The sequence below is a fragment of the Cololabis saira genome, chromosome 9 (genome assembly GCF_033807715.1).
Source record: "Cololabis saira isolate AMF1-May2022 chromosome 9, fColSai1.1, whole genome shotgun sequence".
NCBI lineage: Eukaryota > Metazoa > Chordata > Actinopteri > Beloniformes > Belonidae > Cololabis > Cololabis saira.
In genome coordinates this window covers 6,590,339-6,612,892 of record NC_084595.1, presented here as the reverse complement: position 1 = coordinate 6,612,892, position 22,554 = coordinate 6,590,339, and the positions used below count along the sequence as shown (strand labels likewise).

General features: G+C 41.5%; 1 protein-coding gene across 1 annotated transcript in view; it reads right to left on the bottom strand.

Moving 5' to 3' along the window:
- Positions 1-21,294, bottom strand: part of npffr1l2 (neuropeptide FF receptor 1 like 2) — a 37,855-nt gene extending 16,561 nt beyond the window's left edge. The window contains exon 1 of the mRNA XM_061729799.1: positions 20,955-21,294. Coding sequence (XP_061585783.1) covers positions 20,955-21,294 — 340 coding nt within the window. The remainder of the gene's footprint in view (positions 1-20,954) is intronic.
- Positions 21,295-22,554: the final 1,260 nt, after the last annotated feature.

The following is a 22,554-nucleotide window of genomic DNA, read 5'->3' as shown; positions in this document are numbered from 1 at the left end:
TCCATGAACCATGTCTGCCTGTGAAAATCCATCTCAGTAAAGTAGCTTGTCAAGTTTTCAGATGACACAGTCTCACTGTCTCTTCTTCAGGGCCACCAATCAAATCACGGTTGTGCCCTCCCCGAATTTATCAAATGGTGTGAAAATAGCTCCCTCGACCTAAATGTAGCAAAAACCAAAGAAATTATCATAGATTTCAGGAAATCCAGTGTCCCAAAGTGACCCCAAACCAAGCACTATTCACAATGAAGAGGTACAAATAGTACAAACGTACAAATACTTGGGCACTGTGTTCGACTCGCAATTGAAATTCAATGAACACACTGACGGCATTGTAAAGCGAGAAAACCAAAGGATCTATCTGCTGAGGAAACTCAACTCTTTTGGTATCAGCAGAAACATCTTGTGTACCTTTTATCAAACTTTTATTGAGAGTCTTTTAACATTTTCTTTTATATGTTGGTTTGGTGGTCTATCTATGAAAGACAAGAAGTGTCTGAACGACATTGTTAGGGTTTGCTCTAAAATTAGTCCAGCTGAAAGACCTCTGCTCTCTTTGGAAAGCACGGGTGGTGCAGAAAGCAGACAGGATACTCTCCCACCCTGATCATGCTCTGGCCAACCACTTTGTAATTATGCCCTCAGGTCAGCGGTATTATGTGCCGGTGCGGAAAACAAACGGCTATGCGGATTCCTTTGTTCCGTCTGCCATAAGGCTGCTAAATGCAAAATGCCATGAACGACTGTGAACCATGAAGTTTTGCATTCTGCTCTGCTGTGCTGTCACTGGTTGTGGTTGTTGTTGCTGATGTGGTCGTGGATGTTGGCCGTTTTGTGTATTGTGTGTTGTTGCTATGGACAGGCCGACTGTAAAAATGAATTGCCCTTTGGGATTAATAAAGTATTCTGATTCTGATTCTGATGCTGCACTGTCGTCTGAAATACATTCATGTACATGATGTGGGAGTGCAAGAACAGCTCTGTGCCACGCAAGAAGGTGCGCAAGCTGTCCCTGAGCTGAAGTTAAAATGTTCAACTTTGGCCCAGTGCTCTGTCACAACACCTCGACACGGCCAATTGCAGATAACATAGCACACCGCAACGAAAATGGAAAATAAACTGACTTTCTTAATGTCCGACTTTCATGAGATGTATAATTTGAGTGTAACTACATACTTGAAGAGGAAAGACTGAAATGTCCATCGGTACGAACTTCATAGCACAGGAGTCTGTCAAACATCTGTGTCTGCCTTAATTACGCCTGAAAACTGTGATTCCACAGCTGCAGTTTGCATGAGCCTAAACTCCTTTCCATGTCATCCCAAACACACATACAGGTAATCTTGCTTGCTGATGCTAATCTCCTTCTAATCATCATCTAAAAGCCATGGCTTATATTTTACTTGCATGTAAAAATGTACAACTTCTTAATCTATGATTTCCTGAAAACATTTTTGATCATCGTGCAAATACTCCTACATGGATATGATTTGTGCCAGTGGATCTTTCCTACGCTGCAGCCCAAACTATCATCCTATCGCTCAATTGCCAGTAAATCCTGGCAGGGTGCCGTCTGTGTGGAGTTTGCTTGCTTAGGTTTCTCCAGGTAACAAGAACCAAGCAAGGTGAGGCAGTGTTCAGTTATTCTGCTCCTCACCGGTGGAACAAACTTCCTGTAGACCTGAGGTCTGCTCCAACTGTCAGCTCCTTTAAATCAGGCCTAAAAAAAATGCTGTTTAATTAAATACTTACCTGTTGGACTCTACTGCCCTTACTTTTTAACAACTTGTGCTTTTTATTATTTTACCTCTTTTCTTATCATCCTTGACCATAATTGGTGAACATTAGCCCTGCCCCTTCTTCTGATTGGTTGTCCCTATTTTCTGCTATAACTTTTGAATGGTTTGACATAGAAAGTCGTGGGTGGTGTCATTTCTGATATGCTTATGGGGGGCGGTGGCCATGAGTGCGAGGGCCCGTTCATCGCTGCTTGCAGCTTTAATTTTATTTGTTATTTAAGCGTACTCTTAAATTAAATACTTATGATTTTTGAAAACCGCGTGAAGTTATGGATAAGCCCTGAATACAGGCATTGTGACGTAGAATTGTCAAATTGGTTTGATTCACCGCACGAATCGGCAAAGATTACTTTTGTAATACTGTATTTGACCTGGTCTTTGTGCGTTTTGACCGTATAGAAACGTAATTCTTGCCATTTTAAGAATGAGATGTACCTGCTGTACTCTACTGCACTTACCTTTTAACAACTTGTGCTTGTGAGAATGTGTTTGGTGTGTTTATAAGTGGCCGTGTAGTGGACTTGCAGTCTGTCCAGGGTGTGGCCTTACCTCTTGCCTGAGGACTGCTGGGACAGGCTCCAACCCAGATCCTCATGTCCTCAATAAGAACAACTGGGTATAGATAGTGGATGAATGGTCTTCCACCTTTCCCTCCACCTCCAAATTGTTGGACTCAAATGTTCCTCTGATGTTCTTATTCTTAATTATTCCCATCCTACTTCCAAAAGCAATTATTATGTTTTTCTTTTTAAATGTTACAGTGAAGTAATTCAAAACAATCCAAACTATTCATAAGAATGCGCAAATTGTTGAGTGGGGCAAATCTTGGCTGTTTTTTTCTTAACATCTGCCCAAAAACAACAGAAGAAGAAGAAAAAGACAAATTAAAGCTGCAAGCAGCGATGAACAGGCCCTCGCGCGTGCAACTTTCACCAATAAAGGTCAAAACTAAGTCCGATGACACCACCCACGACTCTTTATGTCAAACCATTCAAAAGTTATGGCAGAAAATAGGATCTATCAAATATCGACCAATCAGAAGAAGGGGCGGGGCTAATTCAGGCCAATGAAGGTCAAGTACTCAATACTGAGTTTGATGACACCACACACGACTCTCTATGTGAAACGATTCAGCTACTAGTATCACTTCCTGTTTAACGTTGAAGTTTGACGCGGCGCCACGGCCACGCCATTTCACAAAAACTCACGATTTTGATCATTTTTCATCGTTAACGTCTTTTGTGTCTCCTGAGCGAGTTTTAGGTCGAACGGACGTCGTTAAAGTATGACACATGAAAATGGCATAAATTGCGCCAAAATTACATGATTAATTCAAAATGTCCGACTTCCTGTTCGGTTTCGGCCATGGCGCCAAGAGACTTTTCTTTAAGTTGTGACATGATATAGGTGTGTACCGATTTTCATGCATGTACGTCAAACCGTATTGTGGGGCTTGAGGCACAAAGTTTTCTAGGGGGCGCTGTTGAGCCATTAGGCCACGCCCATTAATGCAAATAATTAAATTTCACATTTTTCGCCAGGCCTGGCTTGCGTGCAAAATTTGGTGACTTTTGGGGCACGTTTAGGGGGGCAAAAAGGCCCTCATTTCATCGGAAAAATAAAAATAAAAACGACGAGAACGAGAACAATTCCTACAGATACAATAGGGCCTTCGCACTGTCAGTGCTGGGGCCCTAATTAGAAGCTGTTTCAGCAAACATGGCAATGGTATTCCTGTTGCATGTCAGCTATACTGCTCATCACTGGCCCCGGAGTTGGTGGTATAGCTCTGTTTGCTGCCTCAAGCGATGGATCTGCAAAGGCCCCGAAAAAAGGTCAAATTATGCACGTAAACAATTAGGGGGACAGACAAAAAGGTCCGTCCCTCTGCGTATCCGTCTTCTGCCTCAAGTATAAACAGGCCGTTACTGTCACTGCTAGTGCTACTCTCCTATCAGAGAGAGCTCCATACACTCTTCTCATTCTGTCCTCTGACTCTTCTTCACTCTCCACCTCCCTCTACTTTTCTCTACACAACTCAAGTCATTTACTAAGCCTTGTAACCCTTCTTCATCTAGCTCCTTGTAGGTTCACTGTTCCGCCTGCTTTCTTTTCATTTATGCATTATGCCTTCAGCTACGCTGTGGCTAATTTATTCCTCTTCTTATGTAAATATCCTCATCTTTCCAATGTTTCGTCAACCTGCTCTCCACTCCCACCACAGGTTACAGTGTAATCTGTGATCTTACCAATTGGAATAAATCATTGTCTTCTTGCTTAGTGTTCAGCTTCTCATCAGCTGATCATAACCAACCCCTGTGGCTTTACAACCTTACTCTTTTCCTTACACATCTCTGTACTCCTACCTACTGTCTTTGTCCGTTTTCCTATACCACTTCTTTTTACTTAAACCTTTTCCACTTGTACTTCCCTGAGCCTCTTTATTCCACCATAAGCCCCCTTTTTTTCGTTCCTCTGTCCATATGAATCACTAAGCAGTTTTCTATCCATCCTTGGGCTGCCCAGGCATCTGGCAGTCTGTCATTTCTCCACCATTAAAGTGTCGTCTGGGTTTCCCTCTTTGAGCCCTGGGAATATTCTTCATCACCCCATCTAACTTATTCTTCCAACTCACAACCAATTATGCCATAAGCATTAAAAGTGTTCATTATCCCTCCAACTATTTCTTTCTTCACACTCACAACCCTGCCTGGAACACTCTTCACCTCCAGAACATGCCTCACATGATCTTCCTTCAGAATCACATCTAAACCCTTTATCCTCATATTCGTGTCCTTGTATTCAAATCCTTCAATCAATGACTTTATTTGTCCCCAAGGGGGCGATTAGTTTCGCGACAAGAGAAGCACACAATGGGTAAATATACATAAAATATACATAATAAATTACAATAGTAGTATAGACCTAAGCTTCCCCCACTACCTTTTCCATCCCACTACCTTTTCACCCACTACCTTTTCCTTCCTGCATTTAAAAGAACAATAGCGGAGGGAACAAAGGAGTGTTTATATCGGTTTGTCTTTGCAAAAGGACCTTGCTAACGGACACATGTGAGACATGTGAGACATGTGAGATGGCAGAGCATCTCACCGGAGTTCTGACAAATGTTTTTACCCCCGTCCTCTCACAAGCGTTGGAGCTGATGTGCGTCATGATCATCACGATCAACCTGGGTGTCTTTGTCAGGCCATCCCTCTACAACAGGATTGTGAACTTTTTAACCAACTGATTTGTAACTCTTTAATTCCAAGGTGTGTCATCCTCCCCCACTACCCTAAACACCAACTCCCTACAGTCATCTGTTCTGAGCCCCCTGTTGTGTACCCTGCATGCATACAAACATTCATGGATGACATCAATGTAGAGAAATTAGAAGAATGTTGCATATATAACAACTTCTGCATCCCCATTTACATTATAATTTTGTAGTCATGTTAGCCTTGTTATGTCTTATCATTGCCTCTTTTTATTATAATCCTGGAGCTGAAAGCTATAATATATACGCTGCGTGGAAAATCTCATCAGGAAACGAGCCCGCTACAGGAACCACCTGAAATTCAACCTGCACTGCCAAGATGAGGAGGTCATATCGGCTAGTCTCAACGTAAAAAATACGATCCCAACCAGGAACTCTTAGACTGGAAAGAGTGATCTCACCCTTGATTTACATAGACCAAGTGGGGTTTATACCAGGACGTGTCTCAGCCAACACTATGCGTAGGCTACTACATGTTTTAATGGCTGCAAACTACCTTGGAACACCTGCAATCGCTGCATACTTAGATGCAATGAAAGCCTTCGATAGGATCGAATGGCCATTTTTGTTATTTACATTATATAAATTGAATTTTGGTCTTTTTTTATGCATTGGGTGGGAGGGATTTTAATGCACAATTATAACTTTAAATTAGACTTAGTAGTTTATTAGTAGTTTATTTTGTTTTGGTCATTTACATTAAAGATATTTGCATATACACACTGTATATGTATACACACAGGTATATATATATATATATATATATATACACGTTTATTTTTCTTAGACCAAAAAGGTATAGGCTGAAGCCTCATTCAAGGCTTATTTTGCCTGTCCTTTTCAACAAAAGGCAGACTACAGAAAAGGAAAAAAAAGATACTAATAAGAAGAAAATGAAACGAATGAACAAAACAAAGAAAACGAACAAAGAAGAGAAGAAAATAAATGTGGTCACTCACGATTGAGGACAGCATAATTTACACAGTTGGATATTTAAGCAATAGCTTGTCATAATAAATATATAGTTGGTAATAATTAAGGTATAGTTTCTGTTAGCGTATCAAGATAATTTATATAAGTGTTCCATATTTATCTATTATTTTAGATGTATCTTTTTTGTTAATTTGTAAATTGAGCTATTTTTTTTAGTTCCTCATCAAGGCGGTTCCACAGTTTCACCTTCGACACTGATACATCTTGACATTGTATTTGTTCTTGGCCATTTCTGCTCAAAAATGCCATAGTCCTTTAGGTTGTAGCTACTTTCCCTCATCTGGAACAACTCCAGGACACAGCGTGGGAGCGTCTGGTTGTGTTGCCTTGTACATTGTTTTTGCTGTCTTGAATTTGATTAGATCGTTTAGTTTTAGGGTGTTTGACCGGATGAAAAGTGGATTTGTTGGTGCGTAGTATTCTGCATGGTTGACAATTCTGATTGCTTTTTTTTGGAGTAGAAATATTGGATTTATATTTGTTTGATAGTGGTTCCCCCATACTTCCACACAGTAACTGATGTGTGGAAGTACTAGGGAACAATGCAGTAGATTAGGGCTGAAACGATTCCTCGAATAATTCGAGTAATTCGATTACAAAAAATGATCGAGGAATTTTCTCTGCCTCGAGGAATCGTTTAATTTCTTTTTTTTTTTTCGTTTAATTTCACCAGCTCAAAGCCTCGTATTACGCCCGGACCACATTTAATGCGACACAACACGCTGACGCTTCGCCGTACATCCACACGCTGCGCACGTTAAAGGGGGAAGAAAGAGGTTTGGTTTTAGTAACATGCCGCGCTCAGGCAGTCTGCAATGGCCCAGACGGGAGACTAATGTAGTTCAGTGCTTAACTTTTATTTTTAATCCACGCTATATTCTTCTGGTCCGTTCTCCTATATGTTCCCCCTCTAAAGCCAAAATTATTGTTCCGCGTTAAATCGACGCAGAGTCTACGCCGCTCTCCGGCGAGGGCGGAGAGCGCTGGTCCGGCTGGCGGTGCTGCGCTGCCGTGCAGGCTCTCCACGGCTACGCCGTAGCCTACGTCGTAGGGTACGCAGCGACGCGCACCATTCTGCGTTGTTGTAACGCGGAACCATAAATCAGCCTTTACCCGGTACATAAACCTCTGTTCCCGCTACAGTTTTAACTAAAAGAAAAGGCAGAAAATGTCAGAAAAATAAAAACGTAATAAAGCTAACTGGGTAGTTTTCATTTCATTTTATCTCTGTAGTCATTCATGGATAAAACAAGCAGCACTGGTGCCTAATGTGCTCCAATACAGCAGGTCTCAGAAGTTTATTTTAAACACTGCCAAAACTCAAAATCTTAACTTAAAACTTAACTAGAACTTAAAATTTGCTTGACAAAAATGAAAGTTCAATTGAAACACGTGGGAAAACACCTAACATTTTAAGTTATGTCTGATATCAGGTGTAATGGCATTTTTAGGTTAGAAATAAGAACATTTCTTGGTAAAATCCTTAGTTTTTTGAGTGAATCAGTGAATTTGGTCGACTGGTGTAAATTCAGGGTTTTTAAATGAACAGCCATGAACCTACTGGATTATATAATTTAGTCTTGATGTCAATTACCATCTAACATCTTATGTATATTTATAATTGCTCTTTAACTAAACAAATATATGTTTTATCCGATTACTCGATTTATCGATGGAATTTTCAGTAGAATACTCGATTACTAAAATATTCGATAGCTGCAGCCCTACAGTAGATACAGTGAGTTGTGGTCCAAAATTGCTTTCATTTTGTACAGTATACTTATAGGCAGATGATATACTGATTTCCTTAAATGATCCCGCAGACTCACTACCTGCTCTCCTAGAGTCATATCTCAGGTTATAAGATAAATTGGAGTAAAAGTGAAGCGATGCCCTTGAATCAACATACATTCCAATCAGATCAGACACACCCTTTATCTGGAAAAACAAAGGTATGAAATATTTGGGTATTGATATTATTTCTCCAATTACTGAAATATTTAATATAAATGGCCCTAAGTAATTAACGAAGATAAAAGAGGATCTTAAAAGATGGACAGTCTTACCTATATAATTGTGGGGAAGGGTGGAAATAATAAAAATTAATATTCTACCCAGGATTATACGTCATATCAGCCATCCCCTCTCATTTTCATTCATCATGGTTTAATCAAATAAACTCATTATTTACACAGGAACAATCAAAAACCAAGAATAGGCCACAAAAAGCTTACAGCACCAAGATCTCAAGGAGCTCTTGGTGTACCAGATGTGTACTGTTATCATCTATCACTTAATGTAAGATACCCCCTTGTCTGGGCACACAAATCTGATTCTGCTGAGGGGCAGTTGGGTATGGCTAGAGAGGAAAATTATATCTAATACTAAACTAATTACACCAGCTTCATTGTGGTACTCTGCTAAATCCCCAGCTACCCTCAAAGACAGTGTTGTTAGATTCTCTCGCTCCATGCAAACTTGCTCCATAAAAGACTGGGTATAAATGGATTGATGTTACCATCGTGCCCTATTTGGTCGAATAGATTACTAACTGCTGGGGGGCAACCCGCTAAATAATAAATTGTGGCAACAATGTTTATTTACAAAACGATTATAGACCAATAAGCATACTGTACTTCCCGTCATGTCCAAGGTTATTGAAAAATTAGTGGCAAACCAACTAATTTCTCATGTCAACTCCATGCAGCATGGCTTTAGGGCCCACCACTCAACAGAAACGGCAACCGTCTACTTTATTGAGAGGATTAAGTCTCTAATGGACAGAGGGGGTGTCGTTTTTTTAGATCTTCGAAAAGCCTTTGACACTGTTAATCATAATATCCCCCAGTCTAAATTTGGCCAGTCTAATTTTTCTCAGTGTACTTCCAACTGGTTCAAATCATATCTCACTGACCGACATCAGTGTGTTCAAATACAAAATATAAAATCTACTTTCAAAGATCTTGTCACAGGTGTTCCCCAGGGGTCAGTCCTGGGTCCAATCCTTTTCAGTCTGTACATAAACGATCTATCATCAGTGTGCCAATGATGTGAGGTCATTATGTACGCTGATGATACCGTGATTTTTGTTAAAGGGTAAAGACCACCCTGAGGCTGCTTAGCTTACAATGGTCATGGTAAACGTTACAAACTGCTTGAATAACTGTTATTTACAACTTAACTCCTCTAAAACTGTTGCTATGTTTTTTGCTAAAACAGACAACTCATACACAGAACCTGATGTTTTTACTTCTGGACAGAGAATCCAAACTGTAAATGAATACAAATATGTCAGCATTATGTTAGACAGTAATCTCACTTTTAAACATTGTGTTAAAAAAGTGAGCAACTGTGGCAGGGTGGAGGAGCAGCAACTCAGGAGATTGGGTACAGGTGTGTCCAATCAACCTCTCCACCCTGCCTGCCTTGATAAGGAGCAGCTGCACTCCAGAGAGAGGCTGCTGCTGTATGGAGCCAAATCAGGGCCAAAAGTTTTGCTAATTTGAAAATAAAATTTGAACCTGAAAATTTTTTTTTACAGTTTCAGTTTTATTTTTTTCAGTATCAGATCTTTTTTTCAGTTTCAAATCTTTTTATTTCAGTTTCAAATCTTTTTTTCAGTTACAAATCTTTTTTTTTCAGTTTCAAGTCTTTTTTTTTCAGTTTCACATCTTTTTTTTTCAGTTTCACTTCTTTTTTTTTCAGTTACAAATTTTTTTTTCAGGTTCAGACTTTTGGCCCGGATCTGGCGTGGGGGGCGTGGCATCAACTGAGAGGGGCGTGGCATCATGAGTGACAGCAGAACAGAGAAGGCGGGGGACGTTCTTCAGTCATGTTGCCTTCAGGAATCGTAGGTTGCAGAAGTTATCAGTAGAAGTATGATTCAACACTGTATTATATACACCATATTCACGTGATTGGCAGTGGAAAAAACTGATATTAGTGACACATTTCTGTTTGAAAGGCTGTTTTAGACCGTACTTGGCACCAATCGCAGTATAAAAGCAATAATCTATGCCAGACTGTACAGTTCAACAGCCACACTTTAAAGTTTGACATTTCCCACTTCCACATACTACCAAGTACGGTCTAAAACAGCTTTTTAAACAGAAATGTGTCACTAATATCAGTTTTTTCCACTGCCAATCACGTGAATATGGTGTATATACAGTGTTGAATCATACTTCTACTGATAACTTCTGCAACCTACGATTCCTGAAGGCAACATGACTGAAGAACGTCCCCCGCCTTTTCTGTTCTGCTGTCACTCATGATGCCACGCCCCTCTCAGTTGATGCCACGCCCCCCACGCCAGATCCGGGTCAAAAGTCTGAACCTGAAAAAAAAATTTGTAACTGAAAAAAAAAGATGTGAAACTGAAAAAAAAAGATGTGAAACTGAAAAAAAAGATGTGAAACTGGAAAAAAAAGACGTGAAACTGAAAAAAAAAGATTTGTAACTGAAAAAAAGATTTGAAACTGAAAAAAAGATCTGATACTGAAAAAAATAAAACTTGAAACTGTAAAAAAAAATTTTCAGGTTCAAATTTTATTTTCAAATTAGCAAAACTTTTGGCCCTGATTTGGCTCCATACTGCTGGAGGAAGCTGCTGAGGGAGACTGCACGTGTGTTGGGTGAAATAAAACAATTCCTCCTTGAAACCCTCTGTCCTGTCGGTCGGCCCCAGTGGCAACGAGGTTGCTACAGCAACATTCTCAAATTCACACTTGCAAATTTCAGGCACCTCAGAAATCATATGACTACAGAAGCTGCAACAATGTTCATGTTTTCTCTCATAATATCTCATATTAATTACTGTTTACCCACCTGGGCCAAGGCAAACTCCACTACTCTAAATCCAGTCATATCCCTATACAAACAAGCTCTCAAAATCCTGGATAAAAAATCAAGATCCTTCCATCATTGCACAATGCTGAATAAATATAGGCTTCTGAGCTGGAACAATCTTGTAATTTTCAAAAACTGCAGCCTCATATACAAAATCCGTCACAGCTTAGCTCCGCCGCCGCTCTGTAGCCTTATAAAATTTAGATCACCCACAAGTGTCACTAGAGGGGCTGCTAGAGGTGATTGTGAGATCCCATTCAGGAAAACGGTATTTGGTCAATCAGTTTTTACCTGCAGGGCAGCTAATGAGTGGAATACAATCCCTCAAAACTTAAGAGAGTCCATCGCATACAGCTCATTTAAGAAAAATCTAAAGAAATGGCTAATCAACAGCCAAATTTGTCGATGCAAGTCCCTGATTTTCCTGTAGTGCCTGGTCTATATGCTTGTTGTTGGTGTGAATTGTTTGTTAATATGAATACTGGCCTTGTTTGGTTGGGAGATGTATATACATTCCTGTGTTCCTGAGCGGTAATGAGAGTCACTGGTAGTGGATCGGATAGTGTGTGTGTGTGTGTGTGTGTGTTTTGAAACATCCGACCCTTTACATAAGGGGTCCGTTTCACAAAGCAGGTTTAGTGAAAACTGAGTCTGTTAACCCTGAAATGAGGGAAACTCTGAGTTTTCCGTTTCACAAAGGGGGGTAGCTCAAACCAGAGAAAGAGAGGTAACTCTAGCCTGTTTCACAAAGAGAGGTAACTTAAGCTCTCGGTCAGTTACCGTAGTAACAGACTCTCTGAATCTAACCTGGTCGGGACCAGGTTTATCTCAATGAACCTCGAGTTTCTCTGCGTCTCCGCCCTCTTTCAGAGCCGCACGCACATTCAGTCAGCAGGCGAGTTTTGGCGAAGTTCTGCCGTCTGTCATTAAAAACAGAGTCAGTATAAATATTAGAAGTCCATTGTCACGAACATGGCATGTCCTTGATGAAGACCCAATTGATGAAGGTGCAGCATTAATGCGCAGAGAATTAAATATTCGTCGGGGGATGGTTATCAGACCGCGTAATACATGTATATTACATAGTCTCATTACAGGCAAAGCAATATATGTTAATCCTTTATATGTTATAATTTTGATGATTGAATTGTTTAATGATTTCATAATATAACCTAATTTTTTGAGATTTTTTATTTGGGGTTTTCATAAACTGTGAGCCATAATCATCAAAATTATAACAAATAAAGGCTTGAAATATCTCACTTTGCATGTAGTGGGAAATAATATTTGTTTCACCTTAAGTTGAATTTACTACGAATTAAGTTTTGCAATATATTCAAATTTTCCGACCTCCACCTGTATATTATTACATGAATAAATAAGAGCATAATATGTGTCTGTATTGGTTCAATACGGAACGCAACTTTCAATTCCCAATTACGGAACAATTCCGTATTTCAAGGGACGGGTGGCAAGCCTACATAATCCTGTCCAAGCCATCAAGGGGTTCCACAGGATTGCAGGTGAATGATGTAGAGATCTGTTAAATTAATTTTATATTATATTCTGTGCTGCGGTGTTACTCTTTTTTCGAAAAACATGTTCAAATTCGCCGTATGCGCGCATTAAAATCTCTAATTCCATTCGGGTGAAAAAAGCAGACCTCCTCTTTCCCGTTGCCATGGTGATTCGCCAAATCGGGGCTCCATTGATGCTGGCTTTTTATAGTTGTGGTGCACACACTTAACTCCAGGTGAAACTACTTAGAGTTGAGTAAATTAACTCAAATCCGCTGTTCTGGAACCGAAAACTCAGAGTTTCCGATCTCAGAGTAGATCAACTAAGAGTTCAGGATTAGACTCAGAGTTTGTTGAACCTGCTTTGTGAAACGGACCCAAGGTTTCTTCAACTCCCCCCATCCTCTCCGTGGAGGAGGAGAGACCCACTCTTTCTCCCCCTATAACTGTTACAGTTGATGAGGTACATTCCCAGCTTAAACGCCTGAAAGTAAATAAGGCCCCTGGTCCAGATGGGATCATGCCACGTGTCCTTAAAGTGTTTGCTGACGAGCTGTGCACAGTTTTGCACTATTTGTTCTCCATGTCTCTGTCCTTGTCTAAGATTCCTGATATTTGGAAAATGTCATGTATTGTGCCAGTGCCTAAGAAACCAAATGCTAGGGCACTGAAAGATCTTAGACCTATTGCTTTAACCTCACATGTAATGAAGTGCTTTGAGAGGACTGTCCTGGGGCATTTAAAGAGGAAGGTCTGTGCCTTTCAGGACCCGCTTCAATTTGCATATAGAGCAGGTGTACGTGTTACACAGAGTATACAGTCACCTGGAACTTAGTAGTGCATCTATCAGAACAATGTTTTTTGACTTTTCTAATGCTTTTAACACACTACGGCCACAGATCTTAGCCAATAGGCTTTTTAATTATAATCTTAACAGCTCTACTATCACTTGGGTCACCGATTACCTCACAGGTAGGCCTCAGTATGTGAGGCTTCATGGCAGTAGATCAGAAATTGTTACCACATGCATTGGGGCTCCACAGGGTACAGTTTTATCTCTCGTTTTTATTTACTTTGTACACTTCTGACTGCAGGCACAGCAGCAATTCTTGTCATCTACAAAAGTTTTCTGATGATTCTGCCCTTGTCGGCTATATTTTTAATAGTGACAATGCCGCCTACCAAAGAAGAAGTGGACAGTTCTGTGAGTTGGTGTGAGGAAACCCACCTTATTCTTAATGTAGACAAGACAAAAGAACTTGTTAGTGACATGAGAAGGAAGAAACCTGAAACTGACCCTATTTTGAATAAAGGACAGTCCGTAGAGATTGTAGCCTCATATAAATATCTTGGTGTGCACGTGGACTGTAAACTGGACTGGAAGACGAACTCCAATGCTATTTTTAAGAAGGCCCAGTCCAGATTATTTTTCTTACGGAAACTCAGATCATTTGACATCAGCAGATCCCTTTTAAATGTTTTTTATAATGGCATTTTAGCAAGTGTCCTTTTTTATGCGGTTGTTTGTTGGGGTGGCAGCCTGACATTGGAGGACAGGAACAGGATTAATAAACTTAACTATTAAAAAGGCCGGATCTGTCATTGGTATGAGCCCTTCTTCTCTGGAGGTCAGAACAGAGCAGAGGACTAGGAGGAAGCTCAGAGCTATTAGTACCAGTAGTACCAGTTATAGTACCAGTTATACTAGGAGGAAGCTCAGAGTTTTCCTGTCCCAAGATGATCATCCCCTGTACAGCTTCTTTTCGAGAAGTAGCAGAAGTAGAAGCTTCTCTTGCCCAGATGCTCCACAGAGAGATTTAGGAAGTCCTTTGTTCCTGCAGCAACCAGACTTTTTAACTTGGACTGCTGATGTCAAGTCTTGCTGCTATATTAACCCTTGTACTGCACATTGCACTTTAAACTGCAGCCACTCTTTTAGACTGTCATAACTTGCTGCCATATTTTCTTGTACAGTGCACTTTAAATTGCAGCTATATTCTTAGCTGTTTAATTTGCTGCTATACTTGTCTTGCACATGGCACTTTTAAATGGATTTGTATTCTTTTTTTCTTTTATCTCCCTTTTTGGGGGGGTCATTTTCTGGTTATTTTGCTGTTGTATTGATCCACTGCTGTCCTTAGGTGGAGACATTTTTAATGTGTATTGTTGATTGTTTTATGTTGTATTGTTGTGGCCATGGTGGCAATGAAGTTTCGCCTTTGGGGATTATTAAAGTTGAATCCTATCCTATCCTATCCTATGTGTACTGATGCTTTTAAATATTGTACCTATGACATTGATTTGTTTTTACTGTAATTTGTTGCTTTTACTACTGTAACCCAGGGCTATAGAGACCACTTCAGACGGACAACGACTTAATATAAAAAGACAATCTGTATTTAGAAATCCAATGGATAAAAAACACATGCAATAAAAGCACGTTATCACAATATATAAGGTATTGGACGATAAAATAGACAGGTTGGCACACAATAACAGCAGCTATACCTAATGCCAATATGGTGTTATGGCTTTAACATGACCTGCTCTAAAGCAGTGACCACTCAGGACAACTCTGTGTAAGACGTCGAAATAAATACCATTAATAAACAGCGTGAGTCGGTGAGCAGTGTATCTTGCCCTGGCTAACATGCACCATAAAGACTGAAGGTTCAGCAAAGTGCTGTAACACGTGGAGTCAATGAACCCAGTCTCCTTACAGCGTGGTGTATTAGCTAGACCCTCCAGAAAAACGCGGGCAAAAATCCTTGATTCTGTGGGCTAAAATCCTTGATTCCGCGGGCTAAAATCCTTGATTTTGCGGGCTAAAATCATTGATTATGCGATTAAATGTGGGGGTTTTTTATGTGCTTTTATGCGGTGAAATTGCGGAATATGCTGGAAGTTGCGGAATATGCGGGAACTCGTGGAATATGCGGAAAGTTGCAAAATACGCGATATATGCAGGAAGTCGCGGATTCGGCGCTGAGCTCTTCCCTCTTAAATTCAGCGGGTTGTCTCGTCTGATCTGAGGTCGTAAGAGAAAAAAAAAGGAGAGCAGGTGGAGAGGAGAGGGGAGAGGGGCGGGGGCGGCCCGGGGGCCGGCCGCCTCTCTCCCTCCAGCCCGCGGCTCAGTGCTCGGGTGATTGCCGGGCGCACCGGCGCGGCGAGGGGACGAGCCAGAGCTCCGTCACCCACGCGTCCGCCGCCAAGATCCCCCAAGTGGATGGGCAAATGAGCAGCGGCGACGCCGAGGCAGCATCCAATCACAGATCACGGATCACGGATTCCCGAAGCGAGAACCCTCAATGCAGATTGTACTTTCATGTACACACAAACGCACATTCATTCACATGCGTACAGGAGCAGAGCTGTGCACTAACACATTTATTTTATCAGGAATTAATATATTTCATCCAGCAAACTGACATTTTTGTTGGTTTGACGGCCGTTTTTACCTGAACTGCTCATGTGAAACACGTATCTGATGGTTGAGGAGCTGTATGGTCCCAATCATTTTATTTGCTACATTGATCCAACGCAAAATAATTAAAAACCGTGCTTATTAATCACAAAACACAGGTTAAACATCATGACCAAATCCGCTCCAACCCGGTGTGTAGTGATCAGCGCAGACAGACTGCAGCGAAGCCTGATTTATGGTTCCATGTTAAATCGACGGCGTAGGGTCGCGGTACGGTGCGCGTCGCCGCGTACCCTACGCCGTAGGGTCTGTGTGACGCGGAACCATAAATCAGCCTAGGCTGATTTATGGTTCACCGGGAGCAAGGGCTCGCTGGCGGTTGATGTTGATCCGCGGACCAAACTTGTTGAGGAGCATCAAACTCACTCTTATCTACGCAGAAATAACGCTAAAATATAAAGAAAGCGTCCCAAAGTGTGATCTATGGTGAAATAGGAAACTGAAGATGTGCACGCTATATGAGTAGGCTGTTCCCACTGTTCCCTCCAGTTCTGCAGCGCAGCTTTAGCCCCGCCCACTGCAGGCGTCTACAGTACATGAAGCTTTCAGTGTGAACGCTCCAAACAGCGAGATGCTCACGTCGGGAGATTTTTGACGCTTTCAGTGTGAACGCAGGGTTACTCTCACCATTCTTGGAGAAGAACAGTTTTATGTCCTGGGCCCCTGTTCTGCTGCTCTTATTTCGGGCCTCCTTTTCTAACCTTTTCTGGTGCCTGGATTTGTGCTTTTTGGGGAACATGATATCTTTCCACCATCTAGCTGCTGTACATCTAGTCCAGCTGTGTTCTCACGTTCGCGCAGCAAGCTGCTCACTCGCACAGAGCTGGGTGGACCAAACCATTTTTAAGAAGGGAAGGGGCAAAGGGAATTATTGAAGTGATTTAAATTAGAGAATATTGTGTGACTGGTGGCTCTGTTCTGATCTGTTTTTTTTTTTTTTTTTTTAAAGATGACTGCATAAAAAAATGACTAGGCCTATGTTCTAGGTTGTTGTAGTCCTGTCATGGTCAACTATCATGTTGTCATGTTTGTTATATTTTGTTAATGATTGTGGATTACATTTGGAGAAACATCTACCTTTCTCATCACCTGACACATATTGCACATAAATATTGTTAAAATTGTTATTGTTAAAATTATTTAAAGACAAGAGAGATGTTTATTGTTTTTATGTTCAATGTCAGCTGTTACAAAGTTGATGCCAGTCTTTTATCAGGCACCATCATATTTTTTGTAACGTTTACCTTTTGTATCGGCAGCTTCTTAATAGCAGCAAAAGGCAATGGGGGGTTCATCCCAGCCAGAGGAATAATTTGTTGCCTCAGAACTACAGGATCTGTTACAAGTCCCCTTTCTGAAAGGGTGTTCAACTCAGGGAGGAACAAATATTGTTCAAAATTGTTATTATTGTTCAAATTATTCAAAGGTTTGTGTAAAGAAGACAAGAGATGTTTATTGTTATTATATTTTTGTTCAGCTGTTGCAAAGTTAAAGTAATAAGTGCAATAAATTTTATATTGGAAAAAAATCGTGAGAGAATCGTGATCTCAATTCTAAGCAAAAAAATCGTGATTCTCATTTTGTCCAGAATCGTGCAGCCCTAATAGATAGATAGATAGATTGGCCTTGGAGAGATTCCCCCCACACCCGCTTGACTCCTGCTACTCCTACTCCCCCTCCCACCTCTTCCTCCCACTCAGGGTGTTGTGCAGCCTGATGGCTCGGGGGACAAATGACTTTGTGTGTCTTGTTGTTGAGGAGTTCAGTGATCATAGTCTGTTGCTGATGGTGCTCCTCTGCTGGTTGAAGACATAGCTCAGTGGATGGTTGGCATTGTTCATAATTGCCTTGAGTCTGGTAAGTGACCTCTGCTCCGTTACCTCCTCAACAGAGTCCAGCTTCAGGCCCACCACTGAGCCTGCCTTCTTGATGAGCTTGTTCAGCCTCTGGATGTTTCTTTTGCTGCCACTGCCACCCCAGCAAGACACAGCATAAAACAGCACACTAGCCACTACAGAGTTGTAAAACATCTGTAGGAGCTTGGTGCAGATGTTGAATGTTGCCAGCCTCCGCAAGAAGTAAAGCCTGCTCTGGCCCTTCTTGTAGAGGTGATCAATGTTCTGAGTCCAGTCCAGTTTATTGTCCAGTATGAGTCCAAGGTATTTGTAGCAGGGCACTATCTCGACCTCCTCACCCTTGATGCAGTCAGGGAGTGGGGCGGGGGGCAGGCGCCTGAAGTCCATCACAATCTCCTTAGTTTTGGAGGTGTTCAGGAGCAGCTGGTTCTCCTGGCACCACCCCACAAAGTCGCTCACTAGTTCCCTGTATTCCCCCTCCTCGTTCTCCCGGATACATGCTACAACTGCTGTGCGGTCCGAGAACTTCTGCATGTGGCAGAGTTCCGAGTTGTGTTGGAAAGAGGATGGGGGACAGCACGGTCCCCTGCGGAGCTCCAGTGCTGCTGGTGATGGTGCTGGAGATACTGCTACCGATCCTTACAAATTGTGGTCTGTCGGTCAGGTAGTCAGAGATCCAGGAGATGAGGAGGGGGTCCATCTGCATGGTAGACAGTTTTTCCTGCAGTTGTGGGGGCTGAATGGTGTTAAATGCGCTTGAGAAGTCGAGAAAAAGAATCCTCACAGCGCAGCCTCCCGCATCGAGGTAGGAGTGTGTTCGATGGAGAAGGTAGAGGACAGCATCCTTCACTCCTATCCTCTCCCTGTAGGCGAACTGGAGTGGATTCTGGGTCTGCTGCACCTGTGACCTCAGGCGGTGCAATGCCAGTATCTCCAAGGACTTCATGACCTGTGAAGTGAGGGCGATGGGACGGAAGTGTCTTGGAGTGTCTTGTCTTGGGGACGGGGACGATGCATGATGTCTTCCACAGTGAGGGGACTTTCCCCAGGTGCAGGCTCAGATTGAAGATGTACTGAAGAGGGTTTCCTGGGATTAAGTCTCTTCAACACCCCTCTCACCTCATGAGCAGTGATGAGGGGGGGATCAGGTGGGATGGGTTGAGGGGCTGGTGCGGTGGGAGTGATGCCTGGAGATGAACGGGACAATCCAGTGAGAGGTGGTGATTAGGGGTGCGGGGGGGTGGGCAGATAGAGGGAGAGGGGGGACCTACTGGAGGAGGAGGGGGTGTGGGGGGGTGATCAGGTAGGGAGGTATGTGCAGAAGAGTGGAGAGGAGCCAGCTGTTGATGGATCAATGCAGTTGTGGTTGGTGTGGGGGTGGCAGGGAAGGTGGGGGCGCCAGAGCTGAGCCGGTTGAAAAATATGTTCAGCTCATTTGCTCTCTCCACACTTCCCTCAACTGGTCCTGCATCTTTATCTTCAAATAAAATCAATTATTGGTAAAGCTACCCCTGCATACAAAACAGAACTAGCTAATAATTTAACGTCAGCAATCACAAAAAGAGGCACAACATCAAGCATTTATAAACGTTTGCTCCTTGCCTCACCTAATCCATTTATACTCACCCAACAGGCATGGGAGAGTGATCTTGGTGCATCACTGCCTCCAGAACAGTGGAGTAATATATGAAGGAAGGGCATTATTTCATCCAGGTGTGTCCGATACAGAATCATATAATTCAAGATATTATGCAGAGCTTTTTATTGTAGTGGCAGCTGTACATGCAGGGGGTCTGTCGGGTGGCTGAGTACTGAAACAAGCCTCATTCCCCACCAGCATCAGGGTGTGTGGTTGCATTAATGTGGGTGTTCTTAACTTAATCTTTTAAATTTGATCCTGGAGAAACGCCCATTTTGCTTGCACTACTGTTGTATGCACAGCTAAATGACAATAGAGCTTGATATGATGATTAGAGTCATATTTCACACATTACACTGCATTCTCCTAGTATGTTGGGAAATACCAAGATATTTTCTTTCAATAGGACAGATGATTTTACATATGTGTATTATAAAATCCACTTAAGGAAAAAGTTGCCATTAACTTGTAAGAGCAAGATTAATCTGTCTTGCTTATAAGATGTCAAAAGGAATGCAGAGGTGCTTAAAATGACACTCACACCCCCACTCATACACATGCACACGCAAGGACTCAGACCATGAATAATCAATCCATTAGTGTATATTCATTATATACGTTTTTGGGGTAAGTGTAGTTTTTACCCCAAACCATAACAATCCAGATTTTGGTTATTTTTCCACCAAAATTGTATTTTCTACAATCTTTTGCAGTGAAAAAAACAACAGGTAGAAATAATTGGATTATATCCAAACCTATTAGTCTCCTGATCTTCATGTTCGTCTACAAAGATTCATCTCAAGCAATTGTTTTTTCTATCAAATGCACTTAAAAAGCTCACAACACTAAGAGGTCTTTTGTACTGATTGACCAGAGAGAGCAAAAGAAGATCTTATTATGATGGGTCTGATAATGGTAATTATCAATTTCATTTGCTGAACTAATGGATAAGTTTGAAGAGTGATAAAAGCTGTACTTAACAAGCAAGTGTTAAAAGCCTCTCAAATGCTTGACATTCGCCGCTAAAGACATTGTCTGTTTAAAAAAAAAACATTATGTATATTCTCTGACAGAACAGCCCTTATTTTATTCCTTTTTTCTTCTATACAGGACTGTCTCAGAAAATTATAATATTGTGATAAAGTCCTTTATTTTCTGTAATGCAAAAATGTCATACATTCTGGATTCATTACAAATCAACTGAAATATTGCAAGCCTTTTATTATTTTAATATTGCTGATCATGGCTTACAATTTAAGAAAACTCAAATATCCTATCTAAAAAAATTAGAATATTCTGGGAATCTTAATCTTAAACTGTAAGCCATAATCAGGATTATTAGAATAATAAAAGGCTTGCAATATTTCAGTTGATTTGTAATGAATCCAGAATGTATGACATTTTTGTTTTTTTAATTGCATTAGAGAAAATAATGAACTTTATCACAATATTCAAATTTTCTGAGACTGTCCTGTACATCTGAATGAGAAATGAAGCAGACGATGCAAAGGTTAGCCATGATTGGTTAAGCCTTGAATTACCTGTGATGAGGTTGTCCACTAGAGTCGTAGGAATGCAGAAGATCCCGACCAGTAGGTCGCTGATGGCCAGGTTGAGGATGAAGAGGTTGGTAACTGTGCGCATACAGCGGTTTTCCAGTACGATCAGGCACACCAGCATGTTACCCACCATACACAGCAGGAAGATGAAGGCGTAGGCCAGGATGTAGCTGGCAGCTACGTACAAAGAGTGTTGGTAGTAGTGGAAAAAGGTGATGTTGGTGAAGTTAGTTGACCCATTCAAGGTGGAGTTTAAAATGGTCATGGCGATCAATCGGGCTGACTCCATCCCTTCCTCGCCCATAACATCCAGCATCTCCATTCTTCAAAAAAATAATAAATAATGCTGCAAAAGAAACCAAACAACGAGAAAAAGGGAATGTGTGAGTATTTAGTTTTAGGCAAATAAAAACAACATAAAAAACATAATATTTTGGAAAAAGTACAATAGATACTGTCAGGAATGGTTAGATGAGGACCCAAATGCAGGAGAGCGGGAGGCAGGAGGTCACAAAAGCAGGATTTATTGAACAAAAAGCGCTGCTGAGCAGGAATACAAAAAACTCAGAACTAGGATTCAAAAAACTGGGAACACGGAGGGAGGAAACAGTACGGACCAACACGGAGCAGGTGAAAGACAAGACCAGATATACACAGAGGATAACGAGACACTGACTGCGTTTCCATGCAGTCAATAACCCTTCTAAAACCCGAATATTGGCAATAACCCGGTTTTTCACGGCCATGTAAACACCAATAACCCCTTTAAATAACACGAATTTGCTCATATTGGGGTTTTTAAAAACCTAAATATGATCCCTGGGTTACTCCTTTTAAAACCCGAATATTGGGTCATGTAAACGCTAAACGGAATATCCCCATCAAACGGAACATGAATTTGTTTTCTGCACATGCTCTGTTCACAAGGAATCCTGGTCTTTTGAGTCCAGGAAGTTCTTATAAACACGGAGAAACACAAGACCAGGAGGAGACTAATCACTTCATAAATGTAATGAAGGATATGAACATTTCTGCATTTGTAGACGGTAGAAAGTACCGGGATAGAAGATTTACAAGAAGGTGAGAGAAAAGTTGCGCGAAGCAGACAGCGGAAATGACGGGAGTTGAGTCATCACGTTCTCCGTGCGTCGCTGGTTTGATCCAGATATCCCAAATTATTAATTACCATGTAAACGGAATATTCCAAATGTTTCAGTAACCGGAATATTAGCAATAACCCGAATTTTGACTGCATGTAAACGTAGTCACAGGTGCAGACAATCAGGGCAGATGGGAAACAGGAGGGTCAAAACAGAACTGAAACACAAAACAAAACAGGGAAAGGTCAAATCCTGACAGATACTCTTCCAATGAGTTCCTTGTGTGTAAAAAACAGGCCTGGGCCGCTGAGTGGTGCAGTGGTTTAAGCGAGCGGCCCGTGTACTGAGGCTACAGTTGAAGCTGCTTGTGGCTGTCAATCTGTTTCTAAACGACTTAAAGTCATGCAAAGTTAACCGATCCGACCCGTAAGATCCCAAAAATTTTGCGTTTAGGCCCCCGCGTAGCAGAGGCCCCTTTGGGC